Consider the following 19103-nt stretch of genomic DNA (forward strand, 5'->3'; position numbering starts at 1 on the left):
ATTTGTTCATAAGTCATCTTGAAGGTAATAGCTAACATGACTACACTACAGCACTGTACTGTACTGAACTGTAGAAGTGTGAAGGGATTTGTGGCAGTGTTACCAATTTAGCAATTTTGTTGCTAGATTTAGCAACTTTTTAGACTACCCTAGCAACTTGTTTTTCAAAAGGCACCTAGCAACAAATTAGACAATTTTTAAACGTTTTTTTGGCATCTTTAAGCAACTTTTGTAAAGTGACTCAAAAGATAAAAAGGCTCATATTTTAATCTAAATTACATGAAAAGAGGAAACCAATGAACAGCTAGAGCAGCTGCGATACGTCAACGCATCCGCCATGTTGGTGCGGGCAAGACTATCTTAAAAATAAGTGGAGGTGAACAGGGGAGCTGCGGTTTTTCTGAATAAAAAACGTTATAACATTCATGTGTGATCCGATTTCAGAGGTTTGTGATCTACGTGCTGTTAAAAATAACTCTGCCTTCAGTTATTTATTTGGGTTTGGAAAATTTATAATTTTCGTTATAAATTGTGAAAGCTCTCACTTGTTGATTTCGTAGATTTTTCTCGGTTTACAATTCTAATGTTAATGTAGTATAACTGTGACATATGCATGATTGTACAACAGAATGTCAAAGTATAGTTTATAGTTATGTTTATCACAGACCCAAATATGAGATACTCCCCACAAAAATTATTAATCAAAATTAATAATCATTATTACAACATCAAGTGCAATAATAAACAATGATTTTGTCATGATATTGCAGCTGGACTCACTACGAGGTCCTGTGTTTTTCATCTCTAGGCTATTTGTGTAGTTTTTGTGTGAAGACACCTGCAGTTCAACGTCAACATTGAACAGCTTGTATAAATCATTTTAAATGCAGTCTATATTATTGTGATTGACTTAAGAAACTGGTTATATTAAAATTAAGATTAATAATTACATGAATATAGCGCTTTTCTGGGCACTCAAAGAGCTTTACATAGAAGGGGGGATTCTCCTCGACCACCAGCAGTGTGCAGCATCCACCTCCAAATATCTGACAAAAACAACAGAAACATTTAATAAGGTAATTATATTAAATTATATTGTTATAAAAAATTATCCTTCCAAAGGTAAAACATGCTCCTGAAAGTCAAATCCCAGAGAGAATATGACCAGGATCATTCTGGGTTGTAACCACTGATCTATATTTATTATAAATCAGTGGTTGTGACTAGTATACACAAAATTAGTCTTTGGAAGTATATTCTTGTCTCTTGGAAATGCAGAGAACAGCTTTCTTCAGCTTTCCTCAAGGATTTCCTTGTCCTGTTTAAAATTGGCTAAAAAAGGAAAAAAGAAGAAAATAAACCTAATCTTTGTAAATAAGTAACGTCAGTCAAATTAAAGAGAGATGCTTGAGCTCCATCACTAATCCTGACAGTCTGATATTGAACTATTTCCATATAGTTGTATCTCGGTCAAATATTGTCCTATCCTAACAAATCATACACCAATGAAAATATTAATTATTCAGCTTTTAGATGTTGTATACATCTGAATTTCGAAAAATTGGCACCGTGGACGACTGCTGTGGAAAAACTGAAAAGGTACTAGTCATTTTCTGCCAGGATGTTATCAATTAAGTTATAACCTTAAAACACAAAATGCAGTCTGGAATTTAAAATACATGTAAATTATATGGAAATTAGTTGGCAACACTGAACTGTGGTTCCTAATTATTGGCCTCTCATTTCAGAATGAATAGACAAACATTTCAGGTGAAGGAGAATCCACTTTTTACCTCTGAGACTGTGTTATGATCTGTATAACCTTATATTTGTATTGTAAGTATTAGGCTTATTATTGCCAAATCACTGTTGCTGCAATGATATTTTAATATTTACCATTATATAATCAGAGGAGTATAGAAAAGTTTATATAAATGTCACTCCACAATACAATATCAAAATATATAAATATGTATAGGATTTTTATGTTACATTAATCAGTGTCTAGGGCACCTTCCTCAGGAAAGGATATGGACCAGAAGACATTGCAGTTACTAAATTATATTTAGACAGACTTAAAAGAAGTTCCAGATCTATACTTCTGCTCTTAGTATTTCCGTTATTTTGCCTTTAATGTAAATAAACATGTTCAAACAATATACTTGCTCTTGTGAATTTATTTTTATGTTAATTACATTTACTTACAAATTCCCACTGGGGGAATAAAGACCTCCTGTTGTGAATCCATGCACAAAACAAAACACCAGTCATGAAGTACAAACCGAGGATTTGCGAAGAAAAATGTAGGAGGATTTTGATATAAACCAACAAGAGACTGTTTTTCCTTGCTTAAGTAAGGAAACTTTGGTTCCTTTGCTCATAAACAAACTCACAAGACTAGCATATCATGGCATGCGAGGTTGTGTTCCTTACCGGAGACTTTCCCTATAAAGTTCGGTCTCTCGACACTGAGCAGTTTACACTTGGGGGGAAAGAGCAGAGCCTTTTGAATACTCCATAAGGCACTCAAGGGGAAAACAAATGCCCTCTAACTTTAGCACAGTAATACAAACAAAATTAAACACATAGACTGGCCGCAGCACTGCTGGAGCTTTACATATACTGTACATATATACCACTTGATACATAAGTAAAACAGCATACTTACCACGGTCAACAACCTCTCTAACACATGTAGAGAGTTGCTGACTATAATATGTCATTATAGGCATGCCCTGGGTACACTGGACTGGACCTAGTCAAAACCACCCTGATCAACTAGGGGCGTAGCCAGAATAGACAACAATCAATACCAGGCTGTAGATACATCACTGCAAAGACAGAACGAGTGGTGTCAAGTCTGGTCACCCATATTTATATAGCGCTTTTACCAATACAGATTGTGTCAAAGCAACTGTACAGCTTTAATTAGTAAAATAGTGTGTAAACTATGTAAAATGACAATAGTAAAGCCACTTTTTTTAAGTTAAAGGCAGTTCATCATTGAATTAAGTGATGTCATCATCCAGCTCAGTTCAGTTTAAATAGTATCTGAGCAATCAAGTCGACGATATCACTGAAAATGAAGTGTCCCCAACTAAGCAAGCCAGAGGCGACAGCGGCAAGGAACCAAAAATCATTTTGTGACAGAATGGAGAAAAAAACTTGGGAAAGAACAGGCTCAGTCGAGGGGCCAGTTCTCATCTGGGCAGACAAAACCAGCTGTTCAATTCCAGGCTGCAACAAAGTCACATTGTGCACAGGGCTCAATTGGTTCCTGTGGTATTTTCCAGATGGCCATCTAGGAGACAAGGTCTTCATTGGGGATCTGTCTCTTGGGCTCATCTAGTTCTCCTGGTCTACATTGACATGTGAAGGATGGAATCTCCAGAGGCAAAAGAGGAAACACTCCACCAGTCTCTGGAGTGAGCGAAAACCACCCTGATGGTTAATAAAGGACACCACGTGCCGAACATGCCGATCCTTTAACAGTGGAAGAAAGCACTGCAAAGCTAAAAATGCTGCTTTCAGCTCTAGGCAGTTTATGGAGTATGTCACTTTGCTTATGCACACTGGTCTTCTGTTGAAAAGGGCTCCCCAGTCTGCAATGACACTTCTATATAGTGAGAATTTTTCTGCTGACCACACTGCCCATCAGGACTCCCTCTTAAACATCTTCCTGCTGAACCAGAGGGCTAGTGTCTGCATGAATCTGAGGGTTACCAAGACATGCCACTGACTTGTTCTTCAATGCTTTGCCTGGCACCTTGAGTTTTCATCCATAGCAGAAGTGGTCTCATATGCAGAAGTCTGAACTGACATACCACAGTTACTGCTGTCATACACACTGAGAGTCTCTGAAAGCATTTCAGAATCACCGTTTGAACGAGGTGAGAGCACTGACCGAAGACTGTATTTGCTCTTGAGAGACGCTCTTTCTACACCTCTTACATCATACGAGGGGACTGGCAGGTGAAATGCACCAAGACAAACTCTTGCAAAGCGGCTTGTCGTCCATCTCTCCAGGCAGTCAGTTGCCCCTCAGACAACCCCTGTCAGGAATGGTTCTGAAACAACACTCAAGGGATTGGGCCCCTTCTTCTTCATGTATCGGAACTGACTCACCTTCGGTCTCATGGCTGGCTCAAGATCCACCCTCGCTCTTTTCGTGGAACAATTAGGTGCTGGTTGTTGCGCCATTTTGAACACTGCAAAGAAAAAGATCTGTAGCACGGCGATGGTGGTTCATCGCCTGAGACTGTTTCTGGGCCTGCAGAAATTTATCAGAAAATGAGCCTACAGTCTCACCAAACAGGCCGATCGGAGATAAGGGTGCATCCAACAGCCGCGCGTTCTCTGACTCCCTCATGTCCATCATCATGAGCCAAAGACGCCGCTGCAGTGTGACAAGACTGCCTATGCAATCGTGCTTCAGTATTTGGGAGGAGGGGGATGACCCCCCGAAGCATAAGCTACACCATGTCGAGAGACCAAACTTGATAGGGAACTAAACTGCCCCTCTATGCACTTTAAAGTATTCTTTCTTTCTTTCTGGAAGTCTGCCTGTCTTTTTTTAATTTTCCAATATCACACTTGTGAAATAAATAAATTGTATATATGGTATAAAAATGGTATATATATATTCAAAAATGTGTGTTAAAAATTTATTTTCCATTAAATGTCTTACTGGATACAGACTAGTTGAAATGGTTGTCCAAAGAGATGGCAACAAACAGTTACATTTATGGCCCTGTCAAATGTGGCCCTCTAGTGCCTGTAAAATAAATTGCATCAACAACTCTATATGGGCCATTAGCTAAGCTGCTTTTAAATCTTTTTATGATGATACTTGTCGTCACACAACACCTTATTGTAACAACTTGTGTCATACTACTACTGCATCACTGAATACTGTCTAAACGTACTGCCATTAGACATGCTGAGGTGAAGGTTAAATTAATGATAGTCCACTTTGTATTTGGCTGATCTTGAAAATATGTGACATTTAGCAAGATGTTAAATTTTTTTTAACAGAGAACACAGAGAAGGAGCTTCATATATTCATAATTCATCAGAGCTACAAACATTTAATAATATTAATAATAATAATAATAATAATAATAATAATAGTAATAATAAAAAAGATACAGGTAACAAAATATTTAGTGTCCACATAGGGAGAAATTAACTATCCAAGTGTTGCTTATGTTATCACACTACAATACAAAATTATTTGTCAAATAAATGAAACTTTATGAAACATTTATTTGAGTTGAAATTGTTAGCCTACTTCTAGAGATTGCAGTGATACATGAGATGGAGAAAAAATAACTGACTGAATGAAATGAGATGAAAGTAGCTTGAATTTGAAAAGTGTGCCGTGGCCCCTGCTTGCGCTGAACCCGTCACTGATCCCAACTCCAATTCAAACCAATTTAAAGTAATTAAAGATAACTAAATAAATACTATTTTCAATAAATAAATATAAAATGTATTTTATAAATATATATTAGTTACATATTTTAATACCTACTAATTGTTTATTTGTATATGTTTGTTTACTTATAGTCTTTATGTTTTTGTCCTGCTTTTCCTAAATAATTTTGAATAGAAGCTGATATTTCTCTGCCTTTCAGATGGTTTTGTTTGAACTTAAAAAATTATAATAATAATAATAATAATAATAATAATAATAATTATTATTATTATTATTATTATATTGCATTTCATCTTTCAAAATGACCGATTTGTCCAGTAGATGGAGGTATGCATGCTTGAGTTCAGAACTGTGATCTGGCAGCTGCTGACACTAAAGGACCGCATTGGCACTTTGACCTTCCATTTATAATTTCACAAATAAGATGTAAACACATGGGGCAGAAATTGTTAAATGAATTAATGGTGTCATCAATATGCTCTGCTTAATAAAGGACTATGTTTACATAACATTCAGGTCACCTTAAGTTGAAGACAAGGGCATTTACAATACAGGACAAGTCATCAAGGGGAAAACATGTAAATGTTTGTACATTTCTTGTTTCTACAAAAACACAAAGCTCGAATTACATTAAAAAAAAAAAAAAAAAAAAACTTGTCAACCTCTACAACAATGCTTTACTTTGCTATTTAATTTTTTCATTAAACTGATTAAATAAATCTCTCTCTCTCTCTCTCTCTCTCTCTCTCTCTCTCTCTCTCTCTCTCTCTCTCACACACACACACACACAGTTGATTATTGTATTTGGAATGACAAATATTGATTAAAACAACACAGCATCCAAATATTCACAAAGAGCCTATTATGTTTCACCTGACAATACAGACAATGCAAATAGTCGCAACCACATTAATAAGTAGGCTATGGATAAAGGTGACATCATCTTCTCCAAACATGCAGACTGCCTATGATTGCTGACACAGAACAATATCTGGCTGTTTGCTTAGATGTCTTTTTACTCAGTCCAGCAGTCTGCAAGCCTTTCACACATACTCTGTGCACATGTCCCAAGGTACCAAAAATAAGAATAATCAGTTTGATCCTGTAACCACACACTGCCAAAGCATTTGTTAATGACTGACACTTTAATATTTCTCAGAAAAACACAAGTCCATGTAAAGATCAAAACAGCAGCCCACTTCCAGAAACAGAATGTTCTTAGAAGGTTCATTGATGACTACGATGTCTGGAGTGTTTGGGTATTTTATTTAGTTTATATTATTATCAACCAGCTAGTTTTAACAGTTTTGTTTGCACACACACACACACACACACACACACACACACACACACACACACACACACACACACATATATATATATATATAGCCTACCAACGAATATTATATTAGTTTTTGCATGAAAATTACAGTTGTTGGTATATCTGACAACCGCTTCTTATATAGCACTTACAATCATTTTTCAAATTCAAATGTGTCGGTCTCTATTGCTATATTATTAAAAGGATAGTTTGATGTGCACGGTGCTACGTCACCGTTGCTTCATGGACGTCTCCTCCCACTCGCTTTGTTTCTTGCTGTAGGACGTGACTGTGTCTGTATGAACGTTCACTTTAAATCATGGCTATTGTGTAAATCTAATCCGTGCCATATGATCTCAAGTAAGACCGAGAGCTGCCTTTAATTTGAATTAATCAACGATTTTCTGGTTTTATTCGCCGCTGGCTGGTCTGGACGTCCGTACATGAAAATGGACCAGGCAGCGAGCCGCTACCAAGTGGTAAGTCTAATTCACGCGTCGTTATATAAGACGATTAAACATGCCATGTTAAACAATAGACTGACATTATCGAGTTGTTGATTACTGCCATTTATTCCGCTTCCTCTTGATCATACATAGACTTCCGCATCATGGCTTCTTCACCGCTACAGTGTGTAGAACGCGTTCTTGCTCTCAGGTCTGCTACACAGTATGCAGCTGAATGGACGCGTTGCGAAGTTTTATGTTGTCCTTTTATATTTTCACCCTACTTAATAGTCTCCGCTCTTCCCCCAGATTAAAAACTGATAGACTCGATTTATTAAATGCCAAATACCATGTGATATGTGTGTACGAATAGTTAAGAAGCACAAACGCATGGAGATCATGCTATTTATAGTAAAGGTTACCATCGTTTTACAAAAGGAGGCCTACCATAATGATATCTTAAGCCTATTTGTAACAATAATAATAATAATAATAATATATATATATATATATATATATATATATATATATATATATATATATATATATATATAATCCAAAAATTAATAGGCCTACCAGTTTTACCATAGCAGCTCAAATGTATGTATATGAAACAACCTGTTTTGTCACAAAAAAGGTTTAATACATTTTATGTCATAGTGTGTTCTATCCCACATATCAAATGTCTTCTGGCCCAGACCCAGGCCACACAATGACTTTTCCCTCGTCCCAAGTACTGCAAAGAATGACGGCCTGGAAGTGGCCCAGAACTGGATTACAGACTCGGGCCACACATGGTCCATAACTGGCCCGAATCTCAGCCAGTTAATCACCCTTAGCTGGCCCTGATCTCAGTCAAAACAGGTTTTATTATTGGTGCCAATTCCCAGCCTTAAGTAAACCAGAATCCCCAAATCTGAGCCACACCTGAGCCTTATATAGCACAGACAGCAAGCAGTGTCGGCCCAGATCCGGCCTGGACCTATTGGTTTTTCTATTTATTTTTATAAAGAACAAATCAACCAAAAAAGAGTGAGTGTATAAAGTATACAGTCTATAAGAGAAATGTAACAGACACATGCAACTTAATCATAATAATTTATTACAGATGTGCAAAGACCAGTACCACAGAGGTCCAAATGATGATGCATTGCAGTTGCAGTCTACTCTGGCAGAATATAATATTAGTGTGAGGAGCAGGGCATAATTTAAGTTGTTAAACGCTGAAAATACTATCCCGATCCACTCCCTCAAAGCATGCGTTTCTCATTCAAAACACGCATCACCGGAAACACGGCATGTCGCAATCTCTGACGAAACCGACGAGAGCCAATGAGGGTTTACGGTGCCGTAAAACTTGATGTAAAACTTATAGTTACTACAGCTACAGAGAAAGGAGATGCATATCGCCAATGAATGCGGTTTGAATTTGGATCTGTTCCTCACCAAGCATGATCATTTTATTTCATGCTTGTCCATGACAGCATACTAATAAAAATGATGTGCCCCCAGTCTCTATTATAGATCAGTGTGTGTCACATAGTAAGCAAAATAAATATTACATGATAATGGTTAAATACTCCCTCTTTCTTTTCATATAAGGATTCTAAGATTATTTGTACCAAGAATGCTAATATAAAATTTAATAAAATTATTATTAAGTGCAGTTTAATGCACTTGACTTGATTTGCTTATTTTTTTAATGATAATGTTTCATTCTGTTTTGACTTGCCATTTCAAAGACTATATTTTAACAATACTGCACTGTACATTAAAATGTATGTGATAATTTATCCATTATCATGCAATATTGTATTTATCTTGTTTATCATGGGTCATATAATATACTGCCAGATCTTAGCCTGATTTGGGCCACATATCACCTGACTGATTTGGGCCACACTCCTCCCATCAACAATCCGCCTTAATGTTGTTTGCCGGATCCCCGATGTGCTGTCATTGCCACACATGGCCCAGCTCTGGCTGAAAGGGTAAATGCCTTTGCCGACAGGAGGCCAGCAGTGCCACCTTGAGGCCACATGTGGACCAAGTCCGTTTGCTATGTGGGATATTTACTTATAGAGGCGTTACATATAGTTTTGTTTAGTTCAGATTTGGCACAGCAAAAATGACTGACTCTTTATTTAGTAAAATGTATGGCTTTTATAATGCTGCCAAATTTGTCATTGTTTTGTCTGGTATGTACGGAGCCCTGCGCAGGAAAAAATAGTGGGCTAAATCGCACAGTTTACTAATTAGTTCCCTCAATGTACTAAAATGTACGCATGATTACTAGGCCTATTGCGTACTATTTTGTTCACTCGATTTATAAATTGTGCGCACAATTTACTAATTGATTCCCTCGATTTGCTAAATTGTGCACACGATTTAGGAAATCGAGGGAACACAATAGTAATCGTGTGCACATTTTAGTACATTGAGGGAACAAATTAGTAAATCGTGCGCACAATTTATTAATTTTTTCTTGCATGTCATGTGCGGGGCTCTGTAGGTATGTATGCACAAATATCATTACATTTTTTGAGGTAATTAATAAACCATAAAAAAAATGCCATGTGATGTAATATTCATTTTTGTTAAATTGCACTATAATTCAGATTTAAATTAGATTCAAATGAAAATATTTTCATTTGATCCATCTACTTTCGGAAAACCAAAAATAATGCTTTCGCTATTGCCTAGATACACACTGCATCTCCCAGACATGGCTGCTTCAACACTAACTGCGTTTACTGAAACCACACCTTTCTTAGTATGAACATTTGGGGTGGCATTACGCAGATATTTCCACATAGTGATGTAGACATGTTGGGGGCATTTTGGAACGGGGTGTCTTTATCAAAGTTAAGATTCTTAACTTTGATAAAGAAAAACTCTTTGGATTTGAGACTTAAGTCTTTGCAACTCTTCAGATCTTCTTTATGCACCAAGAGCTTGTAACACTCCAAAGAGAAAGGGAAATCGCATCATATGACCCCTTTTAGCAGATGTAATTTTGTTCTGATCAGAATGCTATGATATTGTATGTCACAACTGTAAACTAAACTGTGAACCTTTAAAGAAGGGTATAAGAATAAATATGTCTTTTCATAAAATACATTTTATACATATACACTGATTTAACTAAAGAATCCTGCAAATCCTATATCGGCTAACGGCCCCCCTGCTTTCCAAGATATTGGCATAGGCTGTCAAAGACCCAATATCAGTCGACCACTAAACATTTTGTTTGGCACCAAAAAGCCTTTCCAAAATACCATAATTTAACTTTGATTTTTTTTCACCAGTTGCACCCGGCTAAGGATGCCCCTGAGTGCATTTACAACATTTTATGGATTTGGGGCTTTCAGTTTTTTTTATTATCAAGTAAATAAATGGGAAGCCAGGTGCCTGTTGATGTTAAATTTTGAGGCATCATTGGGGCGTTCCAATCAGTGTTAATTTCGTTGACGAAGACTATGACGAAAGATATTCGTCAACTAACCTTTTTCACGGACGAAAACTAAATAAAAACTAAATAAAAAGTCAGATATGATGACGAAAAACGTGACGAAATATAACTGACACTTTAGTCAACGAATAAAAATGAGACGAAAATATATGGGAGGGACGAATGGAGAAGAGATCCAATCAGTGCGAATCTTTGAGGGTAGGTTGATCTATGCAGAAGCAGCCGAGTCATTTTAAAAAGCCGCGGCAAATGCAAGCGCAACAGCTAAACAAACGCAGCAGCAGTTACACAGAAAAGAGAACAAAGATGAGTTTGCAGAAATTCGCACAGTTTCGAGGACGTTTTCATAAAAGTTAAGTTGTTTACACAGGGAACTACACTGCGACCTTTTGAAATGCCATTGCGACCCAAATTTTTATGGGGTCGTAAATGTATCACTGATTATTTTTGTACCTACTTATTTGTAATGCTATGTTTTAATATGAGCATTTATTAAAACAGAAATGTGTATTTTAAGAATACGTTTTATAACGTGCTCCGAGCATTCAACACATTAAGTTGGTTTCAGCCCCGCGATGCGGGAAAGTTGAACTGAGCAGCTGGTTACTCGCGCAACACTGAACCGAGCTCTCCTTCAGGACGTTTGCGTCCTCCTGCACCTGAACGAACAAATACAAATCGCATTTTAAATAAACATACGAAAAAGAGCGAAAAGTGAAAGAGCTCAATTCAGCAGCGTGGTGTTCTGGTGTTCAGGGAGCAAGCAGAGACGCATCTCAAAGTCTTCTTGCTTTTGTACCGACAACAAATACATACTAAATATGTCGAAATACTCGTCTTGGAAAGTGTGTTCGAAAAGGTCTGTAGTTATGTCTTCAGTGAAAGTAAAGAGTTGGAAAGAAATCGGATGCGTATCTTTATAATGGATGCATTTGTCTCTTAAAGTGACCGCGCCTAATTTACTAGCTCTGCTGTCAGTGTCTTTAATGTATGAAAATGAAAGTAAATCACTCACTGCTCTTGATTAAATTACTTTGTAGTTTAAACAAGAATTTATCCAAAATCAATCCAAAAATCAGATAGAATAGATTATATTGTTTTACTAGTGACTAAAAAATACCAAAAAAAAAATATTAGGGACCTGAGCATGTTTTGCTTAAGTGTTTCTTTCTTTAATTGCTAATGCAACCTTTTCACACCACAGACTGAACCAAATTAAGCATTGCATCAGACATTATCAAGATGAATTTGTTGTTCTGACACAGTTTAACCCCGAGTTATTGTCATATTTTATTACCAATTTCTAAACTACAGCAAATAAACTGTGATATTGTAAGAAACGTTGAAGGTGTCTGAATACATTTTGGTTTGATTGTGTATTTTATTTTACAGTGTAGACTATGCAGTGCTATTTTAAATGAACAAAAACAAACTTAAAAAAATGTAAACTTTGTGTAAATATCACAAATAAAGAAATATAAAGAACATACAATACAAATATAATATAGGTGGTTGTCTATTTCAATAATACTGTACTTCATCTTGAAAGAATGTCATATGCATTGCATATCATTCAGGACGAATGCATATCTTTTTCAGAGAGCATGTATATTTTTCATTGAGAGCAGGCCTTATGTTTATTTTATGAATACCATTCCATAACAGACTGATGGAAACATTTAGTCAAGTCAACTAAGTTGACTTTGTTCTACTAAAAAAAAACTAGACTAAGACTAAAAGACTTAAGACTAGACTAAGACTAAAACTCTTATGATATTTAGTCGACTAAAACTAGACTAAGACTAAAACATTTCAGATGACTAAAATGTGACTAAAACTAAATGGTGTGTTATTCAAAAGACTAAGACTAAGACTTAATCCGAATTTGCTGACAAAATTAACACTGGTTCCAATACAATTTGAGTAGTTATAGGTGATCTTGGAACTTTTAAGGATGCATTTTCAGCAGTTAGGTATGTTCAGGGGCGTTCAAACCATTTTGTGGCACCGTTTGGCATCATTCAAATGAATTTTGAATTATCATTGGCAGAATTAGGCATGGTTAATTATTATTTTGAGGCATAACTGGATCCTTTCAATGCAATTTGAGTTGTCATTTGGAAGGCCTCATAGGCACTTTTAGTTATAGGCATACTTTAATTGTTCTAACACATTTTGAGGCATGATAGGCATGTTTGTTATTTTTGAACGCAATAATGGGTCTGCTTGGAATCTTCAACAATGTTTTAAAGCATTATAATGATGTTTGGGTGTTGTTATAGGTACATTTGGGTGTGTTCAAAAGCATCATATATGTTTTTTGGATATTTAAGTGCATTTAGAGGGGTCATGGCCATGTGTAGGATGTTGAAATGTATTTTTGAGGCGTTGGGTGCAAATGTCCTGTCCTCTTGGATGACACTTTGCTAGGTTTAGAGTCACAACCTTTCTCTGTATCATCAACAACATAAGTTGTGGTATAATAACAGGTTTGTTTGTGAGTGTGTGTTTTCCACCCTCAACAATAGCGCAAGTGGCCTTGTACATGAGTAATGTGGATCCAGGGCGATTGGTTTATTATGGAAATCTGGTGGCTTACTGCTCAGCTGGGACTGCATTCCATAATATAATATATTATATAAACATAAAATACAAACATTATAAGAAGTCCTTTAAAAAAATAAAATCCTTAAAAAAATGATAATAACATGTATCATAATATGATAATAGCATAGTACTGTAAATACCACAATATTTATAGATTTCAGCTTCAGAGTGTAAATCTGGCTCTTGGTAAAAGTTTATCTAACAATTCATGTGTCTTATTGTATGCTTCATTAAAAACCCTGTTGTTTTCTGTTCTCAGAAGTCTTGGTCAATAAAAATGAGAGCTTTCTGATATGTTTTCATTTTTAGAGAAGAGCACAGGAATTGCAACTCAATTTCTGGAGTGTTGAGTAATTCATCCAGCAGGACTCTATGTTTTCGAAGCCTTTTTTAATTTCTAGGAAGAGAAAAAAAGATGCTTGCTCTTTGTCAAAATCCCGCTGCATGTTAGAATGTTGCTAGCAACCACCACTGAATAGCGCTTCTTAGAACTGTCAACAAATAAGCATAAATCTATATATCAATGTGGTTATACCACAGAAGTCTCTTCCTGCAGTTTTTTATAGCTCAGCCTCTGCTGCACAAGCTGTCCTTCATTCTTGTCTATTTTCTTATATTGTACCTTGATATCACTGTCTCCCACTTAACCAATAAATAAATAATTATTTCATAAAAATACCTTTTCCAATGGCCAGATGATAACCTCATAAATGTCTCCTATGATTTTAATTTGTACTATAAATAGGGTTGGGTATCGATTTTTTTTTTTTTTACTAAATCGTTGCAATATCGATACTTTTAAAACAGTACTGGTGCCTAAACGGTGCCTGAACCGATACTTAAAAAATAAATAAAAGACACAAAAAACTATGAATAACATTTAAAGAGCATAAAAAATATTTAAAGTAAATCCAAAGCTTTTACACATTCCTTGGATGCTCTTACTTCCCAAGTTGTGCTTCCCTTACTCTAAAGCTAATAAATGTATTTCATGATCTGGGTCATTGTTAATGTTTAATACAAAACCACACATAATGTTTCTACTGTATCTCTGTCAGTCACTCCGATATTTAGTTAAAATTATTGCTTCTGTCACTGTATTTAAACAGTTCTGTGAATGACTGTATGGTCATTCTTTATGAAGTAGCAACAATGTCCTTTGTAAAGTACAGTACTGTGCAAAAGTTTTTCAGGTAGCTTTGCAGGAGATTTAGTTTATCTCAGGTTCATCTGTTTCTTCATGTGATTAGAGACCGATTTGATGATAGTGAGATCAGATCTCCGTGTGGAGCACCAGTTGTTTTCAGACTGCTTGTACATTCAAAAATCTCACTAGATTAGTATTGAAATTAATGGCAAAATGGATGTTTGGAAAGGTAAACTGATATTTTCTTCTGAAACCCTACAAAAAAAGTTATAAATAAATGGGCAAACACCATTCATTTGGGTGAAAATACTAACGTACCTAAGACTTTTGCACAGTAGTGTATGTGTAAAGTAAGTAAAATTAAATTAAGTATATTTAAATAAGTATAATTAAAGTATGCGTTCATATGTTTTAAGGGCTAGTAGGGCTGTGCAAAAAATCGAATGTGATTTTCATGCACATCTCATCAGTAAAGACGCTCCTTTAATTAGAAGTATTATCTCCAGCACGTGTGTTCAGATCAGGGTTGCCAGGTTTTCACAACAAATCCTGCCCTGTTGCTTCTCAAAACTAGTCCAAAACTAATCGCGATTCCAGGAGGTTCCCAGATTTAGAAAATAATATGCTTCCCGGGGTTAAAATATACTTTTTTTTTTGGCATGGGTGTCTTGGTAAAATTAGCATTTTAGGAGCTAAATATCACGTTATTGGTATGGGGTTGCTTCGAACCGCGGACATGAAAAACAATCGCAGACTTGGCAACATGCGATTTTACCAAGGCAACCATGCCATAAAACTTACATTTTAACCCCGGAAAGCAATTTTTCATCGGGGAACCTCCTAGGAACGCGATTGGGCTAGTTTGGACTAGTTTTGTGAAGCAACTGGGCAGGATTTGTTGTGAAAACCTGACAACCATGATCTTGAATGCACGTGCTGGAGATATACTTCTAATTACAGGAGCGTCTTTACTGATGAGATGTGGATGAAAATCGCATTCGATTTTTTGCACAGCCCTAAGGGCTAGATTTTCGCTGGAGGAAACAGCTGCGGTGTGATGAGCGGTCAACGGAGCGAACACTTTACAGTACATAGGAAATTGATTGCTCCCTTGTTATCTTTTGTAAACTGTATTTATGACAAAGAACTGCGCAGATACAGATATTCTAACAATCTGTCGATTAAAAACACTCTGTTTCTGTTTGAGTCCGCTTGGATTGCACTGAAAGATGGGGAGGAGAGCATTTGTGAGCCCTTGGGACACATTTTTGGCATGTTGCTATTTTGGGTTACTGAAAATAGACTGCGCCATAGACCAACTCAAACCTGGTCTAAAGTCTGGTGAAGAATTGTTTTCTTTGTTATTAAAAGAGCCTTTAAGTAATATGTGCTTATTGGCGGGTGCACAACATGCGTAAACTTTCCTTAATACACACATACGCGCAGCAACACAAAGACATTTAAAAAAATGAAAAATTACATTCCTTCATGACATGACGGCAACTGGCTTTTAAAGGGGATGGGAGATGAAACTCTGATTGGTTTATTGCACGTTACGGCCAAAGAACACTCATTACTTATTAAGAGAATAAGGACAATATTTTTAGACCATGCACCAAGGCGTGCCGATTGTTTTGTGGTAAGGGCCGTAACATTTCCGACACGCTTGTGGTATTTTGTTAATCACAACGCACTGGATAGCTGGCCAATCAGAGCACACCTCGCTTTTCAGAATGATTTGTAAAAATCGATGTTTCAATACTAATTAGTTTCGGTTTCATTGGTTTCTGGATATTTACATTTACATTTATTCATTTAGCAGACACTTTTATCCAAAGCGACTTATAGATGAGGACAGTGGAAGCAATCAAAAACAACAAAAAGAGCAATGATATGTAAGTGCTATAACAAGTCTCAGTTAGGTTAACAGTACACGTAGCATGGGATTTTAAATAATATAACAAATAAAAGGAAAACAGATCAAATAAAAAAATAATAGAGCAAGCTAGTGTTAGAGATCTTTATACACACACACACACACACACACATACATACAATTGCACAATAAATGAAAAGAAAATAGAATACAAAAAGATTAAAAAGGTATTTGGATTTTTTTTTTTTTTTTTTTTTAATTTGAATAGTGAGTGTAAAAGTTAGAGGGTCAAATAAAGATGGAAGAGATGTGTTTTAAGCCGATTCTTGAAAATGGCTAAGGACTCAGCTGCCTGGATTGAGTTGGGGAGGTCATTCCACCAGGAGGAAACCTTTCATTTAAATGTCCGTAAATCCAAATCCATGGATATGACCTTGTTATATAGTAACCAAAGACTGTAAAAAATATTGACGACACACCTCATTCACTTCCATTGAAGAAAAGTAGAATACGCCATTGTCCCAATAGGGCGCGGCCCTATTGCGCTGATTTGGGACCAGGGTCTGTGCAGTAGGGAACAAAGTGGAGCTGCGCCCACACTCCCACAGATTCAATCGCAAACACACACCCCTGACACTTTTTTAAAATTAGCCTGACTGGACCTGTCTGCTGATTTTTCGTATAAGAGGCTTGTGTTAAAATAAGGTAAATACAACCCCAATCTCTTCCTGAATATCTTGAAAAAGTCTGTTGGCGCCTCAGTTCATTCAGAGAAGCTGTCAATCTCGGCTGTCAACCATGATGTCAAACTCCCATTTTTATAGCATCACATAACTAACTAAAACCAAACTATTTTAAAAAATGAACAGCCTAACTTTCAGCAGCGTGATAAAATCTACATCAAATTACATAAAACATGTTTGAAAACAAAACATTTAAAGTGAAATTGAATTACTTAGTTTGTCTCACATCCCATTAGATTACATGGAGAGGGCAGGGGGAAAATCGAAATTCCTTAATAGCCATACTTGGGAACTCAAGTGACATCAAGTCAGCCTTTTTAAAGTTTTCGGCAAAGGGATTCTGTGCAATCTTAGTCATAATACATATACCACTTATCTCCAGTCTGATGTTTTTAACAGTCCATTGCAAACCATTGGAGATAAATGCTTTGTCCCTGGTCAGTTGGCTGTCCTCAGTGCAAAGTGGGAACCCGATTGACCATTGGCAATCTTGCTGTCCTTGATGTGGCTTCACCGTCTAATCATTCTCATGTGAACTTCGTCCCCTAGCTGGATCTCGAATCCCGTCTCTATTCGCCAATTTGTAGAAATAAAAGAGTTGAACCTTAGAGTACTGACCTATTCAAAGACTTCCGTGGCTCTCAGCCCTGTCAGGAGACCTCACATATTATCAGGTGGCATGGCATAGTAAAAGATTTTCATGGCTTGAATCCTTCCAAATAGCAAGTCGTTATTTATCATTATAATAGCTTTCATTTTAAAAAATTAAATTAAATTATATTAAATTAATTAAATAATCTGTTATATTTTCTTAATGCTATATATTATTACAGGTAATGTTGCATTACTGTGAACTACAGAACAGAAGTTTTGGTTTTGCAACAAAACTACAATGAGAATTGTCCCTGTAAGTTACTACTAGTTACCAACAACGTATCAAACAGGTGCAGCTGAAGGGACAGGCTTGTGCTTCAGTCTTGTGGTTTGCATTACCATTGCTCTCCTGTTACTTTGAATCTCACTGTTAGCTAACTTTGTTGGCAGACATCTGTGCATCTTACTGCACTCTGATGTGCCAAATGTGTCCCCTGCAATCTTAAACTGTCGTATTACTATGAGGCCTCAGTTCTCATAAGGTTTTAAGGTCACATTGTGCAGATTTAGATTTAATATTCTCTTTAAATGTTTTATTCAGTACCTCATTTCATCACCTCCTTCTTGAAGTTTAGCTTTACAGATGGTTTTGTTCATTGTAGGGCAAGGACAGTAAGTTTAGGTGACCAAAGACACCAAGTTGTTGACATGTTCCCTGCGATGTTAGATGATATCCTGTGTCCTCCCTTCATTGAGTACATCACAGTGTCAATTCAGCCAACGCAAGACACAAGACCTTGTTAGATTTGTCTTAAATTAAACAATACTTAGTCACGTTTCTTCAGTCTGAAAATGTGTGTTTTTGTTCTTCCTCAGTTGCACAATGAGGATGAGCCCTCTGAAGGGGCTGCAGGTGCCGAGCCGTCCACATCCTCCCAGACTGCTGCCGCCGTCGCAGGAATCAGCAACCCCACCATGGATATGGAAGCTCCGCCTCCTCCTTATACCAGCGTGGCGCTCGGAGCAACAGCTGGACCAGGTACAGACACCTGGAAAAAGTGATTATTTCCATAGTAAGAGCAGGGATCTACTAGATTCAGTATGTTAATATTACAGCGACATCATTATTGTTACAGGTAATGCGATTTTGTGGAAGCCATGCATGTGCCATGTGCATTATTTCAGCTAATATTTGAAATAATCACATTTGACAAGAAAATTCTTTGGTCAAAAAACTACATTATCCATGACGCTGTAAAGAAAATTCAACCAATCACAAAATTCGAAAACGTTAGTGTTGTCAATTAACACGTTAATTGTGATTTAAAGTTGAAATTTATTTATTTATATGTTTAATATTTCACAATATTACTGTTTTTTTTAATGATCTGATAAATACAGCCTTGGTGCACATATAGATTTTTTTCTAAAACATCGAATAAAACAATTTGCAGAAAGGT

The 19103-nt window shown here is 36.4% G+C and overlaps 1 protein-coding gene across 3 annotated transcripts in view; it reads left to right on the forward strand.

Moving 5' to 3' along the window:
* The window catches only part of LOC113096074 (NEDD4 family-interacting protein 2-like), a 32237-nt gene that overhangs the window by 389 nt on the left and 12745 nt on the right, over nt 1-19103 (forward strand). For 2 of the 3 annotated variants that reach the window (XM_026261497.1, XM_026261606.1), the window contains exon 2: nt 18520-18682. In XM_026261497.1, the coding sequence (XP_026117282.1) occupies nt 18520-18682 (163 nt within the window). Of the gene's footprint in view, nt 1-6988; nt 7238-18519; nt 18683-19103 lie in introns of those variants that run through there. The other variant, XM_026261580.1, reaches the window with a different exon arrangement.

This window comes from Carassius auratus, chromosome 1, assembly GCF_003368295.1.
Source record: "Carassius auratus strain Wakin chromosome 1, ASM336829v1, whole genome shotgun sequence".
Lineage (NCBI taxonomy): Eukaryota > Metazoa > Chordata > Actinopteri > Cypriniformes > Cyprinidae > Carassius > Carassius auratus.